Consider the following 18,601-nt stretch of genomic DNA (forward strand, 5'->3'; position numbering starts at 1 on the left):
CTTTGTAAACTTTCCCTTTGTAACAACATAACCATACTGTAAATGTGATCAGTCACATCTGTGAGGCTGTCTCTAAATCAAAGCTGTTAGTTAAAACTTTTGACCGTAGTATTTGGAGAGCTAATGTGTATTTCTGTTGCTCTCATCCTTAATTAGTTTTTGTGTCCCTGTGATAATAAAAATGAGAACTGATATACTTCATTCAGATCATACTGTTAACCTGGAAAGGGTATGTGTTGCTCTAATAGGAACTGTATCAGTTGGACAGGACTGTTTTACACTGTAATTTTTGAAAGTGTTTCCTACTTGTGCCACAGAAATAACAGCATGCTCCATCTCCTGTCAGAAAACAAAGCAAATGAACTAGATTGGCATGCACCTTGTTACTGCAAAAACTCCTTGAATCCCGAGGTTCTCTTACTGTGTCCTGACGAAATCTCAGCTGTCCTCCTGAATCTACTTGGTGGGTTTATACCTGGCAAGCAGGATTTAGTCTTTGTGAATGAAAATGTGCTGGTGCAGGAGACAACAGGTAAGGTCAGTGGCATTGCTCCGAGAGAAACCCTGCTGCCGGCTGGCACGCTCCCCCTCTGCTCCTGACCACCCCTTTCCTTCTCTTAAGGAATCAACATCCTGGCAGCCGTCAGGATCACTTTACAGCTTTTAGTTCAGAAGACTAATTTTGACTTAATCCTGATTTCGTCCTGTAGCTAAAAGCAGACTGTGCTGGTTTCATGCTGCTAATCACCAAAGACTTGTGGTCCTTTTAAATCTTACAAAGGCACTTAGTCATACTGTTATTGACTACTTTCACTACTGAAAACTTGTCTCCAGTAGTTATGGAGACAGACGTTGTAGTTACTAATTTTTAAAGCTACGGGAGATTTCTTTTAGGGAAGGTGTCTCTGGCTGCGAAGAAGTAGAAGCAACCGCTTTGTGCTGGCTGGGGCTGAGCAGAGCCCTGCAGCGCTCTCTCCCGTCCGCCTCAGTCCGCGGCCCGCTTCCGTCACGCCCGTACCGGAATTTCCCCCTCAGGCTTCTCCAGAAGGCCTCTGCCCTCAGCGCCTCACGCTGGCACTGCCTGCCAGCAGCTCTTCCGGTTCCTTAAAAAAACTCCTCCCAGGGGCTTACACGCGCGACGGGGGTAGAGCTTAACGCAAGCTCTGGTAGATGAGGCGCAACTCGCCGTGACCCCGCCGGCCCGGCACTGCCGGTCCGCCCCGCGCCTGTTATGGCGGACGCCTCACAGCGAAGGCGCGGGGCTCGCCACGAGTTCCACGGCCTCGCGGGCGCGGGGCACACTGGGTCTTGGAGTCCGGGAGGGGAGGAACCCCGAGGCTTGCTGGGCCTTGTAGTCTGGCGGCGGGGGCGGCAGGCTATTGGCTGCCGGGCCGCGGGTGAGCGGCGCGGCCCCGCCCCGCGTTGCCGGGGCAGTGGGCGGGTTCTGTTTCTGTCACACAGCGGCCGGCGGCGGCAGCAGCGGCGTGGCGCGGCGCGGCTGCCGGCGAGCAGAGATGCCTGAAGCTACCCGGTTTAGCGCCAGCAGCGGGGCCGAGTCGGATCCCGAGTGCCCTATGGAGAGCGAGTCAGCCCTGGAGAGCAGCCGGCGGCGGCGCAAGGTACCGGGGGGGGCTCTGGGGCCTTCCGCGGCCGGGTACGGCCTGGCCGCGCCGCGCCGCGCCGCCTCGCCTCGCCTGCACGCAGGGGCTCGTGTCCAGCAAGTCTTGCCTCGGGTCGTGCCCCCCTGGTGGCGTGGGCCGGGGCGGGTCTGCGCGGCGCGGCCATGGGGCGGGGCGGGCCGGGCCGGGCGGCCACGTGCGCGGCGGCGGCGGGGCCTTGCGGGCGGCCGGCGGTCTGCACAGCCTGTGGCGCCGGGCCACGGTCCCCGCCTCGTGTCGGGACGGCCCTGCGGGGGGGTGGTGGTGGTGGGCCTGCTGGAGCAGGCATGTGGCCGTCCTCCTCGCGCAGTGGCCCAGGGAGCGCTTTCGGGTGCGCGCTGCGGGGGGGGAAGAGTCCCGAAAATGAAGGCCCGGCTGTCTCGTGGTCAGGAAAATGCCTCCTGGCGGCACCTGCGCCGCGGCAGGGAGGGATCCATTGCTTTATACGACTCCCCTCTCTCAATAACTAGAACATAGACTTTTAGTTTTAACTGTTCTGCAACGTCTTCTCTGTTTTGTGTCGCTTGGATCATGTACGTGTATTTTCATTTACCGCTGTGCTGCTCTGTGCCTTACCAGAAGGAGAAAAAAGAGAAGAAATCTAAACGCCATGACAAATCCCGGAGGAGAAAGACTCAGACAGATGAAAGTGAGCAATCGGAGGATGACATTGATTCCCCGAAACTCAAGAAATCAAGGAGTGGAGTTAAACAAAACGGTGATGTGAGAGCAGAAAGCCCGGAGAACACAAGATTATCTTCCTTAAACGTTAAATCCACCCACAAAAAACGGCACAGTAATTCTAGTGAAACGTCAAGTGGGGATGGTGACAGCGAGCAAGAGCAGGTAAAACTAATGATTGATTTAGTTATAGTGATGTGTTTAGCTTTCAACTCCTGCATTGCAACAAGGTTAAATTTAGAACATGTTATCTTTCCTTTTTTTTCTCCCAGTCAGTGGAAAGACTGCTGTAAATTTTCAGGGTTTAAAGCTACTTGAACTCTCCCTTCTGTTGATTATTTGCAAAAATTTTAAATTATGAAAGTCTTGAAGTTCTAGATCAGCGCACCGTGGTTTCCTTACCTCAGCTACTGTGGTAGCTGTTGGCAGACGGACAAGATGCAGTGAGATGGTTCTTTAATATGATTCAGCATCATTAGATATGATTGTAATTGCCACAAATATAGTTTAATTGACTTCTTTTTGGTATTATGAGTACTTCTCTAGTGAAATAAGAATTATTTGGTTTTAGCTAGTGGAAAAAGAAGAGTTACATATTAACATGTTTTTATGTATCTTATTAAATAGTAGTTGTTAATGTGATAAGATGGTCCTTAATGTAATAAAATATCATGGTGTAACAGTTTTGTCTTTTTAAGCCTTTCTGTAAGAATGTTTTTGTTTTGTCCAACTATTTCTAATTTCTGACGATTTAGGTTCCTTTAAAATTGCTTGACATGAACATGAACCACATTTTTTTTTTAAGGGAAACATATCTTGTACCTAGGATTTGTTTTGAAAAGTCTTTTTACCTGTATGTTCTGCTGTTGCTTGATTTTGTTTCTTGTTCCAATTGATGCTTCACAAAGCATCCAGCGTTTCCATGGTTTCTAGGGTTAGCGTTCTTTCTTCACACTTAGCATTTTAATCACTGTGCTGTTAAAACGTATATGAAAGTGATGCATTACTAAGTAGGTATGTTTGATGCTCTACCTTGTAATGTTATTTTGAGGATTGATTTCTGTATGTGTAAATCACTGTGCTATATTAATTGGGAAGTAGGAAATAGGCTAGATATCAGGCCTGATTCTTGCATATTACAACATAATCTGTTAGGCTATTGGTAATTATTTAAAATAGAATGTTAAAATTTAATTAAGAGTTTTCAGAGTTTTAATTTGGGTGTTTTGCATTTACGGGGTTATACCATTAGGTATGAAACAGTCTTAACTTAAATTACAGATCACTTTTGTCTAAGTTTGAAATATGATAGGAAATAAAACAAAGAAGGCTCTTTAGCTGCAGCTGTGATACTGTCACTGAAAATTTGACCCTTCGGTATGACACCAGTGCCTATGCCATTACCTTGAATTTTCTTATGGTCATATGATATTCACATGGAACGTTGTCTGATTTATTGTTTATCTAACAGGAGATGACTGAAGAACAGAAAGAGGGTGCTTTCTCCAATTTTTCTATTTCCAAAGGGACTATTCAGCTTCTTCAAGGTAAGTTTCTTGGCATGATGTGACCACAGAAAGTAAATTATCTCTGTTGTGTTCTTATGCTCAGCGTATTCAATCAGTGAGCTTTGAGATGTGCTCTGCTTGTGCATATGCAAATACAGATGCTATACAGAAGGCATATTAATTGTCTACTCTAAATACATCTTTGAACATAGACTTTTCTGTTTGCAGTATTGCCCAGTTCAGCCTTTACAGTAGAATTTTAAATGACATAAGCTCAAAAAAAAGAAGAATTCTGTGTGAGAATTTTTCAATTAAAAGTTATTTCAGTGTGAGTAAAGGAAAACCAGCTATACTTGGTATCTTTGACATTAATTTGCACATGACTTAGTATGAATTAAGAGAAGAATAGAAGTGGTTTTGACATATGTTTTATTTGAAAGGAAGAGACTTTCATAGATAGGTGGGGAGTATTACATAAGTAAAGCCACAGTACTTAAAGGCTTTAATGAAAGGCTGGTAACTTCATCTGTCCCAGCTAGCACTATGTTTGGTGGTATGAAGTGGGAGAATAAAATGGACAGTCCCAGAGCACTCTTTACAGATGACCTCTATGATTAAATAAATCAGTGGAGGTGATAATATAGTCCTGACTTACTTTAGAGTTGATGGAAGTTCTGCTTGGGATAACTTTCTCTGAAGAGTATGCAAGAACACTTGTAAAATGATTGTATTAATGAAGTCTGTTGAAATTGTCACAGCTCGAGGAGTGACGTACCTGTTTCCCGTGCAAGTGAAGACCTTTGACCCAGTATATTCTGGCAAAGATGTAATTGCTCAAGCACGAACTGGAACAGGGAAAACATTCTCTTTTGCTATTCCCTTAATTGAAAGGCTTCAGGGAGACTCACAGGAAAGAAGAAGAGGCCGTTCACCAAAGGTAACTGTGCTTAGTTAGAATGCTGATTTTGCTTTGTCTTATGTCAGAGTGATTCAGAGTTTTAACGCACTGGAAAAGTTCTTTAAGTTTGTGCAGTGATAAGTTAACCCACATCAAAGATTCTTTGAAAGTTGTGTTTGTTGGGCTTTGCCTGCATCCTGTGCTGCCTCATCCCCTCTGATCAAGAGTAAAGAGCAAAATAGCTCTATCCACTTGTCAATTTCTTTTTCTGCTTATAGGGAAACTGAAACAACAGGTGTTCAATGTATTCCTATTTAATTTTGTTCGGTCACCTTACCTGTTCAAGTCCAGTGGTTACTGGATGCTTGTTTTTCTCCCAAATTAGTAACAGATTAGTGACTTTTTCTGATTGATAAAAGCTGTCTACTTCAACATGTTTGTTTAAACATATAAATAGTGGGAGGTTTTAAAAATAGACTTAGTTTTCACTAGGACCACCAGATATTGAAGCGTCTTCTCCAGAGAATGCAGATTTGTTATGAGCTGTCTGCATTCTGCTAGGAAATACCATGTATGTTTTTTCACCAAATTCTTATGCCCTCCAATACTAGATAGGCCAAAGCTTACCGTAACTCCATCAATAGTGGATTTTTTTTTGGTCAGTTTATTTCATCTTGTCACACATCTCATAGATTACCTGAAACTCATTCCAAAATGAGTACTAGCTGTTTTATTTGCATCTGCCCACCTTGTTGGCTGTCTGACTGAGAATGCTGGCTCTAGATTTGACACAGTCTTGTGGAGAAGGGAAGGCTTTCTTTGAGGGAGTCACAAGTCTTCAAAAAAGATTTCAGGCCTCACTACCATACTACACTACAACTTTCTTTTTTGTAACGTGTTTCAATGTTGAAAGAAGTAACAGGATAAGGATTTTAAGGTTCCTTTTGTCAAGCCGCTGAAGTCAGGTTTGATAGCAGTACTGCAATCACACGTTAAATAAAATTGTTAAAACTCCTAGCTGGTAGTTTGTCCATCACCTGTGGTGAAGCCTATATATTGGAAAAGAGGATGGTTCCTTGGTTGCTTCTGCAGGGATATCAGCACAGGCTCCAGAACCATGCTGAACACCAGCTTTGCAGACTGAACATATGTTTCCCTGAGTCACAGCGAAGCTGAGAGACAGTTGGTAGCTCTTTCTTACACCTTCTTGCAGGACTGTGAAACATTACTGAGCATGTGTAAAAACCTATTACCCAAATCCTTCAGTCTTGTACTCAAACAGCATATGCGCATGTAGAAGAAAACTTGTAGCTGACCTGTTCAAGAGCTAAAGTTAAATAAGATTTAAGTACCCTCCTGTCTTATCTCATTTAAAAAGAAGTTAGCCTGTCCTAAATGAGTACGTGCTGAAGGAGATTAATGATGTTACAAGAGACTTAAGCAGTGTGTCTGTCTAATCTTTGCTTAGATAACTATTTAAACCAGATTTTTTTTTAAATTATGTAAATGGTCAGACCTAAACTAATGATTAGAATTCTAGTGGTTTCTTGGCAGAAGCCATGCTGAGACAATATCTGTCTTCTGTCTAGGTACTAGTTCTTTGTCCAACGAGAGAGCTGGCAAATCAGGTTGCCAAAGATTTCAAGGACATCACAAGAAAGCTAACAGTAGCTTGTTTTTATGGAGGAACTCCGTATAATGGACAAAGTAAGTGACACTTATCACTAATAATTGAAATGTCGATTGACTGACATATTTGAGAAATGCAGTTGGGTCCTTCCAAACACACACTTTTAACTCAAGAACTGAAGAGTATTCATGGGGAATTCAGTAGCTCAGAATATACCTTCTTATGGTGAGAAATAACTGTCGCTCTCAATTATATTCTTGGTGTTCCTTATCTACTCATGTACTTTAAAGTGAAAGAGATTATACTGTGTGTAGACAGAGTATTTGGGTTTAGGTTCTTGTAAACGTTTATATTGTCTTTAAAAAAATGTTTAGTCTTAGAGCTGTGAGTGGGTATGGAGTTTTTTGGTGTGATACGGAATATCTAGAGGATTTGTAAAGTGGAGAACTTCTTTATTGTGACAGCATAATTTACCGTCTTGACGGTTGTAAACAAGGCAAATGAGAGCAGGAATGAGAATAAGCTCTTTCATCATAAGATATCTTGAGACATTAGGGATGAATTTTTTTTTCCTGCAGAACTTCAGGAAGGAGGTGATTTCAGTAATTTGGATAGTCAAATAAATTTTTTTTTTTTTAAGTTTCCAATTAAGGTAGACAATTTGGGAAGAGCTAACTATTTCCAAAGTACGTTAAAAGAAGCTCTTCGTTTCCCACTTTATTTAAATCATGGGGAGAGGGAAGGGAGATGGGAAATATATTTTCCTTCAGGAGGAGTGGTAGAACTTCTACCTTATCAGTTTTGGGGTTTTTTTCCCCCAAGTTTTCTCCTTCTGTTCATTATTTTTTCTCACATTTGTAAGAAGAGTATTTATGAATGGTTTAAGAACCTGTTTCATTATTACTTAGCTACCGTGTGTTTCTAATGTAGAGAACGCTCCCTAGTTCACTGCTAACTCCTCTTCTGCTCTTTCCTGTGTATTAGTTGATCTCATGAGAAGTGGCATTGACATTTTGGTTGGGACACCTGGTCGAATCAAAGACCATCTTCAGAATGGCAAGCTGGACCTTACCAAGGTGAAACATGTTGTACTTGATGAAGTTGACCAAATGCTGGACATGGGATTTGCTGAGCAAGTGGAAGACATTTTACGAGTTGCATACAAGAAGGGTAATCTCAATATTTAAACAAATAGTAGGAATTATTAGTAATAATTTAGTCTGCTAAAATTCAGGTATATTTTTCTGAAAGTTACAAGGTGGCTTTGTTTAGAAATGACTGAATACTATATATTGTAGGAAATGTACTGTGAACGCAGTACATGAGGAAGTGTTGTGAAAATGGGAATCACTCATAGGACCTTTGCAAAGCTTAAAATCCAGTACCTAGGGATCTGTAAATAACTTTCTTTGACACCTGTCTGTAAGTTGTACTTGGACTTCTTCCATTTAAAAGGAATTAGAAGCTTTTTACCCTTTTCACTGCTTGAAAGTAGACTGGTCATAGTAACTTTTTTCCTAATCTTGAAAAAATGTAGACTTTCTAGAGTATTTTTTCTCCAGATGTTGGTAATGCGTGAATTTAAAAAGCAGAATTGCCTTCTTTAATTTATATACTGATATTTGACCTCATGTTTTTAATAACCCATATAATCAACTGGTATACATCTGTAAGATGAAACATATGAAGTTTGTGAGACATTGTTCTGTGTTTTAAGATTCTGAAGACAATCCCCAGACACTACTGTTTTCTGCAACTTGCCCACATTGGGTGTATGATGTGGCTAAGAAATACATGAAGTCTAGATATGAACAGATTGACCTTATTGGGAAGAGAACTCAAAAGGCTGCTACAACAGTAGAAGTGAGTAATCTATCTAATGTGGAATGTTTTCAGGCCTTTTCCTTTATGCTACAAATGGTCATCCCATCCTAAGGTACATTATCAGAATGATGTTGAAAGTTGTTTTGAGAATTATTTCTTTAAGCATAAGGCACATTTACAGCTAGTCAAACTGTTTCTAGGTTTAGGATCCGTCTCTCTTATCACAGCATCTGGTAACCATATAGACATCTCAGGTAGAGTGAGGATTCAGTTATCGGTTAGTTTTGTTGGTTTTCAGAGAAAAGCAGGATCTGAATTTATCCAAGTTGGAAGCAAAAGGCACATATTAACATCAACCTGGCTCTTTTAAATCACCATGGACATCACAGTCAAATTCTGCTATTCTGTATACAGGAGATTTTTTCAAACTTCCTGTAGTATCTCGCCTCACTAGGCCTTTGCTTGCTATGCAGTAAATACCATAGCAAGCAATATAATACATATATGCTAGAAGCCTGAATTAATTAGCTTTACTTGATAAAATAAGATACTGTTTCCACTTAAGTGCTGCTCAGCAGTTACTTTGACAGATCAGTTGGGTACATCATAATTGTATCAGTGGGATTGAAAGAATGTTAATCTTGTGCTTGAAAAAAGCTTTTAACATACTGTATTTATTTGTTTCACTTTATCTGACATAAAGCTTTAGTTGATAGAACTGTGACAAAATCTTGCACCCCTGCCTGTCCTCCAGAGAAATGGTATAACATCTCCTGGGTTTTTTTTCCTTGCTTTAAAAAAGTGATTTGTAGACTGTCATCTTTTTTTTTCCTCTTACTGTAATTATTTCACTTAATGTTAGACTAATTGTGGTGGACATAAGAGCCTTATAGATTTTACATGTTCCAGGAATGTGACTTAGCATATTTTGCCCATGAGGAAACTGTATAACTCTCTAGTATTTCTGGATTTTACAGTTTCAAATGTATTAAAAAAGAATCTTGTGTTTTTACGTAAGCTAAACAGTGGAATTCTTTTCCATAGCATTTGGCAATAGAGTGTCACTGGTCTCAGAGAGCTGCAGTTATTGGAGATGTCATTCAGGTCTACAGTGGCAGCCATGGGAGGACCATCGTCTTTTGCGAGACCAAAAAGGAGGCAAATGAACTGGCTCTGAATGCTTCAATCAAACAGGTATTTTATCATCTAGATACCAGATGATACCAGACCTGTGCTGAGTAAGTTTTAAAGAGAGACTTTCAAAGTGGATAAGGCAGGCTTTTGCAGGTGGTCAGATAGTTTCAAAACTGCCAAAAAGAACTTTAAAAAAAAAAAAAAAACCCAAACTGGTTGAAACTTTACAGCATTATAGTCTTCAGGACTAGGCTGCACTAACAGATACTGGGCTACAATGCATTTTTTTCTTAAAGGAAGAGTTCTCATTGACATTAGATGAAGCAGTTGTGAATTAATTTTTCTGTAGAGAGGACTGTCTGGGATTAAAAAATGGTGGTAGACTTAGAGAACTACTAGGATAACAGGTCATGGTACTAGAATAGCAGTTACTGAGCCATGATGCTGACATTAAGTAGTGTTGTCGGGGCGGGCAGTTAAGGTTTAGAGCTATAATATAAAGGAGGCTGTATTTGTATTTTCATTAAGATGTTTATTAGCTGTTATGAAGAGTTTAAAGATGTATACACAGAAAGAATTCAATCTGCCATCTCATGTGTATTCCTGAGATTTGTGGTATGGCACACTCTAGCACTGGTGGAAAATAACTCGTTGATGTCATGGTGCAATGTTTATGATGTGTAGTGACACTGGCACTGCATGGTCAGTTTTGGTGGTGATGTCACAGCAACTACTTTTTCTGTATGTGTTTTCATTGAGATGGGTTATGTCTAGAAAGCAGTATAGCATTATGTTCCTAGGGAAAGGAGAAGCTTTTTCATCTGCCACAACTGTGTTCAGGAGTGTTTCTCCTAGATGACCTCAGTAATAGCTAAACCTGAGCGTGGAGCCTTAGCCTACATTACTGGTGGTGTTAGTGATATCAAATCTTGCATAGGCAATGCAGAACTCTGATCTTGGCAGGTAAGAGAAGGAAATTACTTAGATGTTTCTGTTTTAGCATATTAATACTTGCTTGAATATACTTGAATATATGCCTATTCCATTCACCAGCTGACTGTAATCCAAAACTCTCTGAAAAACAGTTTTGGAATTCTGTGCTGACCCTAGCATTGTGTTAGTATTTTTTCAAATAATTCTCTGTTTACATGTGGAAAACATGGTAGCCATCTACAGGCAAGCTGTGAAATGTGAAGTGGAGGAAAAAACAATTTTTATATGTTTGGTCTTCATACTTGTTATTGCTGTGATACAGAAGGACTTTCAGAACGTTTGGATTAAAACAAAATTATCTTTAAAGCTGTAGTTCTTTCTTTTTAGGGCCACTTATATTTTAATCCTTTAATTGGTAGTGGGGGAAATTAATCTATTAAAGGGGATTAAGAATCAACACTATTTTGGAAAAGATGTCTAAATGAATACTAAGAAGGCCTGAGAAAATTGTCGATGACTATTTTGAAACAGTTAAGCCTTGCATAGATGGTGTGGATGGCAAGTTAGGGCACAGTTGTTTTCACATGTCACCGTACTTAGAGGTGGAGATAAGACACATGTTGCAATTCTGTTTTCCTACCTTTGTTAGAGGTCTTTGAGGTATAGGAGTAAGAAGTACTGAGTAAATATTGTAAGACACCTAAAATATAAACTCTGGTAATTCAGTTCTTCTGTATCTTGCCATATGGTATCTATCAAATGCCAAGATATTGTACCCAAAAACTGACCATAAAATGGAGCGCTGTCTTGGATTTTGGTAAAGTCCTATAATAATGCTGTTTTTCAGGATTGCCAGTCATTGCATGGTGACATTCCTCAGAAGCAAAGAGAGATCACACTGAAGGGTTTTAGAAATGGTACATTTAAAGTTCTGGTTGCAACCAACGTAGCTGCCCGTGGTTTAGATATCCCTGAAGTTGACCTGGTTGTACAAAGTTCACCACCAAAGGTAGGAGATGGTTATGTTGAGTGTCTTGTAAGAATTTGTAGTCTTGTTTTCAAGTAGTATATTCTATCAGGTGACGGTATTCACCACACAGAGTTTATCAGCATTGCATTTAAGGGTAAGAAATGTCCTGATATATAGAAGTAGTTTCTTAAAGGATTTTTTCGGAGTGCGTCAGTCCCTAGTATGTTTGAAGATGGTCTCCTTAAAATGCCTTCTTTTAAGGCTGTTCAAAGCCTCTCCCTTCAAGGCCATGTATGGTGATTGTAAGTCTGGAAGCAGTGGGAAGTGAAGAAAGGCTGTTTGTCTTGCAAGAATGATTCACTAAGTAGGGGCATATATGAAGAGGGGACCCCAACAGTGAGAACATTGGCTGAAGTTAAGAGGGTTTAAAAGAAACAAGATAATTTTTCAGTGAATTCGCTATTAATATTTCAGTAACCATGCTCAAGTGATGTGCAGGAGGGTGAGTGGGATTGTTACGGAGGTATACACAGAAAATATTTTCTCATGTTCTCTATGGTGATGCCAAAGCAAGACTTAGTTGATCCATGCTCGTGGTTGTGGCTTTCAAACCATGATTTTTAGAGGGTTATGGAAAAGCTTATTCATTTGACTTTAGTGAAACAACGTTTTTTATTTAATTCTCTGATGCAGTTATTGTGTATTGTTCAGGCTTAACGGTAATAGCTTCTACTAAATTATGTGAATGTAACGAATGGATTAAATTACAGTAAATTAGGTAAGTCATAAGGCTATTTATTTTGAAGGATGTGGAGTCCTATATCCATCGTTCTGGACGCACAGGTCGAGCTGGACGGACTGGGATTTGTATCTGTTTTTATCAGCGAAAGGAAGAACATCAGTTGAGATATGTGGAACAAAAAGCGGTAAAGTATAGTTTTCCTCTAATCACAAGCACTCAAATGTAATGTGTTAGGGTAGCATGTAAAATCTTTGTGTTTTGTTTATAGTTCAATTACAGAATGTAGCTTATAAAGCACCCAGTTGAGGTTCAGTTACCTTGCAGAGTTTGGGTGCACTATCAGTTACTGTGGAGCAGGGAGTGCACTGCAGGTTCTCATGCCCACGCTTTTTCAGCAAATGCCAGTAAGATCGTACCCGTGGAAATGAGAAAAAGCTAGCAGGATTTCAGTTTAGTGTTCACCCTGGCTTAACATCTGATCGGTAATTTGCATATGTGTAGCTTTACTGAGAACTGTTACTTCCATTTTTGCACTTTGTGCACTGTTCCATATGGTAGTTTTCTCACCAATTAAGTATTCAGTTGGGATGAGATGGTTTAGTCTCGGCACATAAAACTCAGACTTACATTTAGAAAAGCTGTGTAACTTGTACTTAAATCCAAGTAAATCAGGCTAAAATTAATAATTTAGAATTTGTAGGACTTTTCCCCTGGAATCTGCCAAAACGGTCTCTATTTCAGTTTAAGGTCACGATCATTTAAACTGACCTGGTACACAAAAGGCTTTTAAGTGTTACCCATTTCCCTGTAAGCTTAACCTTGTAATTTTCACTAGCAAAAGTTGGGAGTTAAAAGGTGAAAAGAAGAAGAAAAATGGTAGATTTAAATGCTTGTTTCATTGGACTCCAATACTGTTTCTTTAGAACTAAATTATTTATGGTCTGCAACTTTCATTTGTATTTTGCTTGTTAAATTTCAGGGCATTACGTTCAAGCGTGTTGGTGTTCCTACTGCAACAGATATAATAAAGGCTTCCAGCAAAGATGCCATCAGGTGTGTTCGGTGACTGAAGCCCTGTTATATCTTTCTATCTTCCCAGTTCAGAAAGGCTGTTTGGATTGCTCTTCGCTGTCTCTCTGAACTGATCACAATTAAAGTCTTGGTCTGCTATTTTTCTTCTATTCCAGAGCCTAGTAAATACTAGTGTATAATTTTTTTTTTTTTTTTGCTTTAATTAGGTGTCTGGATTCTGTTCCTCAAACTGCTATTGAATATTTCAAAGAATCTGCTCGATTGCTGATACAAGAAAAGGGACCAGTTAATGCTCTGGCTGCAGCTCTAGCGCATATTTCAGGTGCTACTTCCATTGAGCAGCGCTCCCTGCTGAACTCGGATGCGGTAAGGGTGTATGGCTTAACATTTATCTTGAATCTGAAAAAAACTAACACACCTCTGTGTTGTTTAAATAAAGAATTATTTGTCTCCTTATGATTTTGTTTATGGGAACTGTACTTAAGCCACTAGGAACTACTAACTTAGTTAAAAGCAAAAATATAGTGGCTATAAATACACTTGCTCTCCTGTAACAATATCCACTTGAAAACTTAGTTTATAAACTGTAAATTTCTCGTGTCTGATAGATGTGCTGAAGCTTATTCCTCTGACTGAATGTAGCATGCCCCATTTCTTACTCTTTAGGGATTTGTTACAATGATACTACGCTGCTCTGAAGAAATAAACAATATGAGCTATGCTTGGCGAAGACTGCGGGAACTGTTGGGTGATGATGTTGATAGGAAGGTGAACAGAATGTGTTTCCTCAAGGGAAAAATGGTAAGCTTTTTTTGTATCTTTGCTGCTGAGCTCTTCTGGTTGTAGCCTTTTCTCAGCAATTGTCAGGGGAGATATTGGTCTTTTTTTTTCCCTATTCAAGGCTCTGTTGATAAGGTCGTGACTCTGGTAGAAGGATGGGCCTCAATCTGTTTTATTAGGGCTTAGACATCTCAGGGGCTTAGGGCTCTACTCCACTGCCATGCTAAGAGGATAGTAGAATGCAGTGTATAGCATGGCTATAGGGACAGCAGAACAGGTAAAATGTACGAACCGTGCCTTAACGACAAAACATAGAACAGGATTTCTTAGAACAGTCAGTTCTGATAGTGCATGTCCATCATATTTCTGGTACCTGAAACAGAAAGATCAGAAGGTTATTTTCTGGGTTGCATATTTAACAATGTTGCAACAACTGCAGTAAAGCTCACTGAGAGACAGTTATTTTAAATAAAAGTGATTCCCCTCACTCTTCTTGTCTCAGAATTTATATGCATTTTTCACAAACATGAAAATGTGTGATCAAATAGTCTGTCCAGGATTATTTGTGGTGACACAGAGGACAAGGAATGCTTATGCCTTGCTTTTGTGAGTTGTTAGGCATTATTGCTGATTTGCTCTATCTTTGTGTTTTTCTGGGTGTATTTCTTGTTTCTCAACATAACCTGATCAATAAAACTGTACAGAGAGATGCTGTGATCTTGATGACTTCATTCATTTACGTGCTGTCAACACATGCCCATTCTCTTATCCTTTATGCAACTCTCTCAATGGTCAAAGATTTCAAAGTATCTTAAGTCTCTTAAAACACTTTGAAATGTAAAACTGTTTGTTCTAGTACATAGATTTATAGGCTCTTTTTTTTTTTTAGTTGCAGTCAATTAAAAGGTTAGGCTTGTATCCATTAAAATTATTCTCTCTTTTTAGGGTGTGTGCTTTGATATTCCTGCTGCAGACCAAAAGGAAATAGAGGTATGTTCATTGAAATTTCTGGTTACAGCAGACTGTAGATAAAACTGGCTGGACTGGGTTAGGCAGAAAACATTATGTAGCCTGTATCTTGCCTTTTCTAGTGGCAAAAGGGATCGCTTTGAAGGAACTGAAGAACAGAACAAGCATACAGTGTTCCTTTCCTAAAGTATTCCTGTCTCCAAAAATCTGTAGCTTGAGACTTTTGCACTAAGAGTGGTGGTGTGAACAATCCACCCCTTGTTACTGCTGCTGGATTAATCTTTGTAGGCAGTGAGTCTCATTACACTATAAAATCCCCTTTTTTCCACCCCCCCCCCCCTTCTTTTCACCCAGAATTCTCTCCACAGAAAAGTGAATTCCAGGTTTTTGCTTGGCAGAATTACTATTCCCATGCCAAAATTCCCTAGACTTCCAATCTTTCCTTCAGGTATTTCTCCCTTAGTGCATCTCCGGACCCTCATGCTCTGGCATTCATTCACTCCTAAAACAATTTTTCATTCTGGATTAGAGGGGAATGGAAGGGACGGTGTGGATTTGTCATCAGTAATGATTGTAGTGGGGTATTCTTAAGAAATGAAAGGTGGAGAAAGACTTTACTGATGAGGCTGCTCTGTAAAGCTCTAAGGTGGGTTTCAGTTCTGTTCTATAGTATCTGAGGTGTACTCGGTCATCTGTAGCTCTTACGCTTAAAATTTTGAAACCAGTATGACCACTTTAGTTAGAAACTTGAATCCCCTATATTAGCTCCCAATTTTTCCTTTTCAGCTGAGCAAATTTAGTAATTATGAAATACCCTGTATATGCATTCCTAGAATTTAACTTAATATGCCTGACTTTATTTCAATAGGCAAGATGGGAAGATTCTAAACAATGGCGTCTGTGCGTGGCGACTGAATTACCTGAGTTAGTAGAATCACAACGAGGAGGAGGAGGAGGTGGAGGAAATGGCCGAAGCTTTTCAAGCTCCAGGAATGGGCGGCGTGGTAGCTCTGGTAGAAACAGATTCAGAAGCAGAGGCCAGAAACGAAGTTTTGACAGAGCATTTGATCGTTAACTTCAACAATCCAGAAGTGGAAAAAATGGGACTGCAGTATTTTATATTACATTAAAATAGGCTGTTCCTGTGTGTTTGTACCACTTGGAAAAAAATGTCATTCAGATTTTTTTTTCTCAGTGTATTTTGGTCATAAACAAGATCCTGTTCACTTTAAAAAAAACACAAGAAAAATAAAATTTATTGTTTCCTTCCTTTCTTGTATCGCCATTTCAACTGTTAAGACCTAAATCTTTATTCCATAATATGGCTGTTGCATTCAAAACTGTAGCCTGGCTCACTGTATAATATATAGATCTTAACTCCTGGTCAAACCTGTGCATTTTCCAAAAAAATAAAATATTATTTTACAAGTTCATATTCTGTTAGAAGGTTTTAAAAGTGTGGGTGTTGGGCAAAGGTGAGTAGCGTAGTTTGAGTATACATGGTTGGAGTGTATTTTCCTATATATAGTATTTAGGAGCCAAGAGGGAAACACCAGTGAAACACCTCAAAGCACATAAGGGGTGTTTCTCTGTGAAGGAGACACGGACGACAGCCCAGCTGAAGTGCCTCTACATCAATGCACGCAGCATGGGCAATAAACAGGAGGATCTGAAAGCCATTGTGCAGCAGGAAAACTGTGATATAGTTGCCATCATGGAAACATGGTGGGATGACTCGCACAACTGGAGTGCAGCAATGGATGGCTATAAACTCTTCAGGAGGGATAGGCAAGGTAGGAGAGGTGGTGGGGTAGCCCTGTATGTTAGAGAGTGTTTGGATAGTTCAGAGCTCGATGATGGTGATGATAGGGTTGAGTGTTTATGGGTAAGAATCAGGGGGAAGGCCAACAAAGCAGATATTGTGGTGGGAGTCTGTTACAGACCACCCACCCAGGATGAAGAGGCAGATGAAATATTCTATAAGCAGCTGGGAGAAGTCTCATGATCGCTAGCCCTTGTTCTTGTGGGGGACTTCAACTCACCAGATGTCTGCTGGAAATACAATACAGCAGAGAGGAAACAGTCCAGGAGGTTCCTGGAGTGTGTGGCAGATAACTTCCTGACACAGCTGGTGAGTGAGCCAACTAGGGAAGGTGCCCCGCTGGACCTCTTGTTCACGAACAGACAAGGACTTCTGAGCCATGTGATGGTTGGAGGCCGTCTTGGGCAGAGTGATCACAAAATGATAGTTTTTGATACGTGGAGAAGTGAGGAGGGGGATCAGCAGAACTGCCACCTTAGACTTCTGGAGGGCAGACTTTGGCCTGTTTAGGAGACTGGTTGACAGAGTCCCCTGGGAGGCAGCCCTAAAGGGCAAAGGAGTCCAGGAAGGCTGGACATTCTTCAAGGAAGAAGTCCTAAAGGCACAAGAGCGGGCTGTCCCCCGGTGCCAAAAGACAAGCCGTCGGGGAAGAAGACAGGCCTGGCTGAATAGAGAGCTTTGGCTAGAACTCAGGAAAAAGAGGAGAGTCTACAGCCTTTGGAAGGAGGGGCAGGCAACTCAGGAGGACTACAAAGGTGTAGCGAGGTTGTGCAGGGAGAAAATTAGAAGGGCCAAAGCCCAGCTAGAGCTCAATCTGGCTACTGCTGTAAAAGACAACAAAAACCACTTCTTCAAATACATTAGCAGCAAAAGGAGAGCTAAGGAGAATCTCCAGCCTCTATTAGATGTGGGAGGGAACATAGTGACCAAGGATGAGGAAAGGCTGAGGTACTTAACACCTTCTTCACCTCAGTCTTTAAGACCAATTGTTCTCTGGTTACCCAGCCCCCTGAGTTGGAAGATAGGGACGGGGACTGGAATGGAGCCCCCATAATCCAGGGGGAAATGGTGAGTGACCTGCTGCACCACTTAGACATTCACAAGTCTATGGGGCCTGATGAGATCCACCTGAGAGTACTGAAGGAACTGGCAGAAGTGCTCACCAAGTCCCTTTCCATCATTTATCAGCAGTCCTGGCTAACTGGGGAGGTCCCAGTTGACTGGAGGTTAGTCAATGTGACACCCATCTACAAAGAATGGCTGGAAGGAGGACCTGGGGAACTACAGGCCTATCAGCCTGACCTCAGTACTGGGGAAGCTGATGGAGCAGATCATCCTGAATGCCATCACACGGCATGTAGAGGATGACCAAGTGATCAAGCCCAGCCAGCATGGGTTTAGGAAAGGCAGGTCCTGCTTGACCAACCTGATATCTTTCTACAACAATGTGACCCGCCTAGTAGATGAGGGAAAGGCTGTGGATGTTGTCTACCTAGACTTCAGTAAAGCCTTTGACACTGTCTCCCACAGCATTCTCCTGGAGAAACTGGCTGCCCGTGGCTTGGACGGGTGTACTCTTCGCTGGGTAAAGACCTGGCTGGATGTCCGGGCCCAGAGAGTGGTGGTGAATGGAGTTTACTCCAGTTGGCGGCCGGTCACAAGTGGTGTTCCCCAGGGCTCAGTATTGGGGCCAGTTCTGTTTAGTATCTTTATCAATGATTTGGACGAAGGGATTGAGTGCACCCTCAGTAAGTTTGCAGATGACACCAAGTTGGGCGGGAGTGTTGATCTGCTGGAGGGTAGGCAGGCTCTGCAGAGGGACCTGGACAGGCTGGATCGATGGGCTGAGGTCAGTTGTATGAGGTTCAACAAGGCTAAGTGCAAGGTCCTGCACTTGGGCCACAGCAACCCCATGCAACGCTACAGGCTTGGGGAAGAGTGGCTGGAAAGCTGCCTGGTGGAAAAGGACCTGGGGGTGCTGCTTGACAGCCACCTGAATATGAGCCAGCAGCATGCCCAG

The 18,601-nt window shown here is 41.4% G+C and overlaps 1 protein-coding gene across 1 annotated transcript; it reads left to right on the forward strand.

Annotated features, from left to right (window-relative positions):
* The first annotated feature begins 1,440 nt into the window (after positions 1 to 1,440).
* On the forward strand, positions 1,441 to 16,192 carry LOC142411431 (nucleolar RNA helicase 2-like). Its single transcript, XM_075505356.1, has 15 exons — positions 1,441 to 1,619; positions 2,238 to 2,504; positions 3,811 to 3,886; positions 4,606 to 4,784; positions 6,335 to 6,452; positions 7,360 to 7,545; positions 8,093 to 8,238; positions 9,244 to 9,393; positions 11,114 to 11,275; positions 12,043 to 12,162; positions 12,958 to 13,031; positions 13,217 to 13,376; positions 13,677 to 13,811; positions 14,736 to 14,780; positions 15,628 to 16,192. Exons 1-15 carry the CDS (start codon positions 1,515 to 1,517, stop codon positions 15,832 to 15,834), a joined length of 2,130 nt encoding a protein of 709 aa, XP_075361471.1. The 5' UTR covers positions 1,441 to 1,514; the 3' UTR covers positions 15,835 to 16,192.
* Positions 16,193 to 18,601: the final 2,409 nt, after the last annotated feature.

The sequence above is a fragment of the Mycteria americana genome, chromosome 6 (assembly GCF_035582795.1).
Source record: "Mycteria americana isolate JAX WOST 10 ecotype Jacksonville Zoo and Gardens chromosome 6, USCA_MyAme_1.0, whole genome shotgun sequence".
NCBI lineage: Eukaryota > Metazoa > Chordata > Aves > Ciconiiformes > Ciconiidae > Mycteria > Mycteria americana.

What these genes read in the sequence shown, in the direction of transcription:
- LOC142411431 (XM_075505356.1), top strand. Translation starts at nt 1,515, where the DNA reads ATGCCTGAAGCTACCCGGTTTAGCGCCAGCAGCGGGGCCGAGTCGGAT. An exon ending in TCCAGCAAAGATGCCATCAG is followed by an intron (nt 13,032 to 13,216) that starts GTGTGTTCGGTG and finishes TGCTTTAATTAG; the next exon opens with GTGTCTGGATTCTGTTCCTC. An exon ending in GTTTCCTCAAGGGAAAAATG is followed by an intron (nt 13,812 to 14,735) that starts GTAAGCTTTTTT and finishes CTCTCTTTTTAG; the next exon opens with GGTGTGTGCTTTGATATTCC.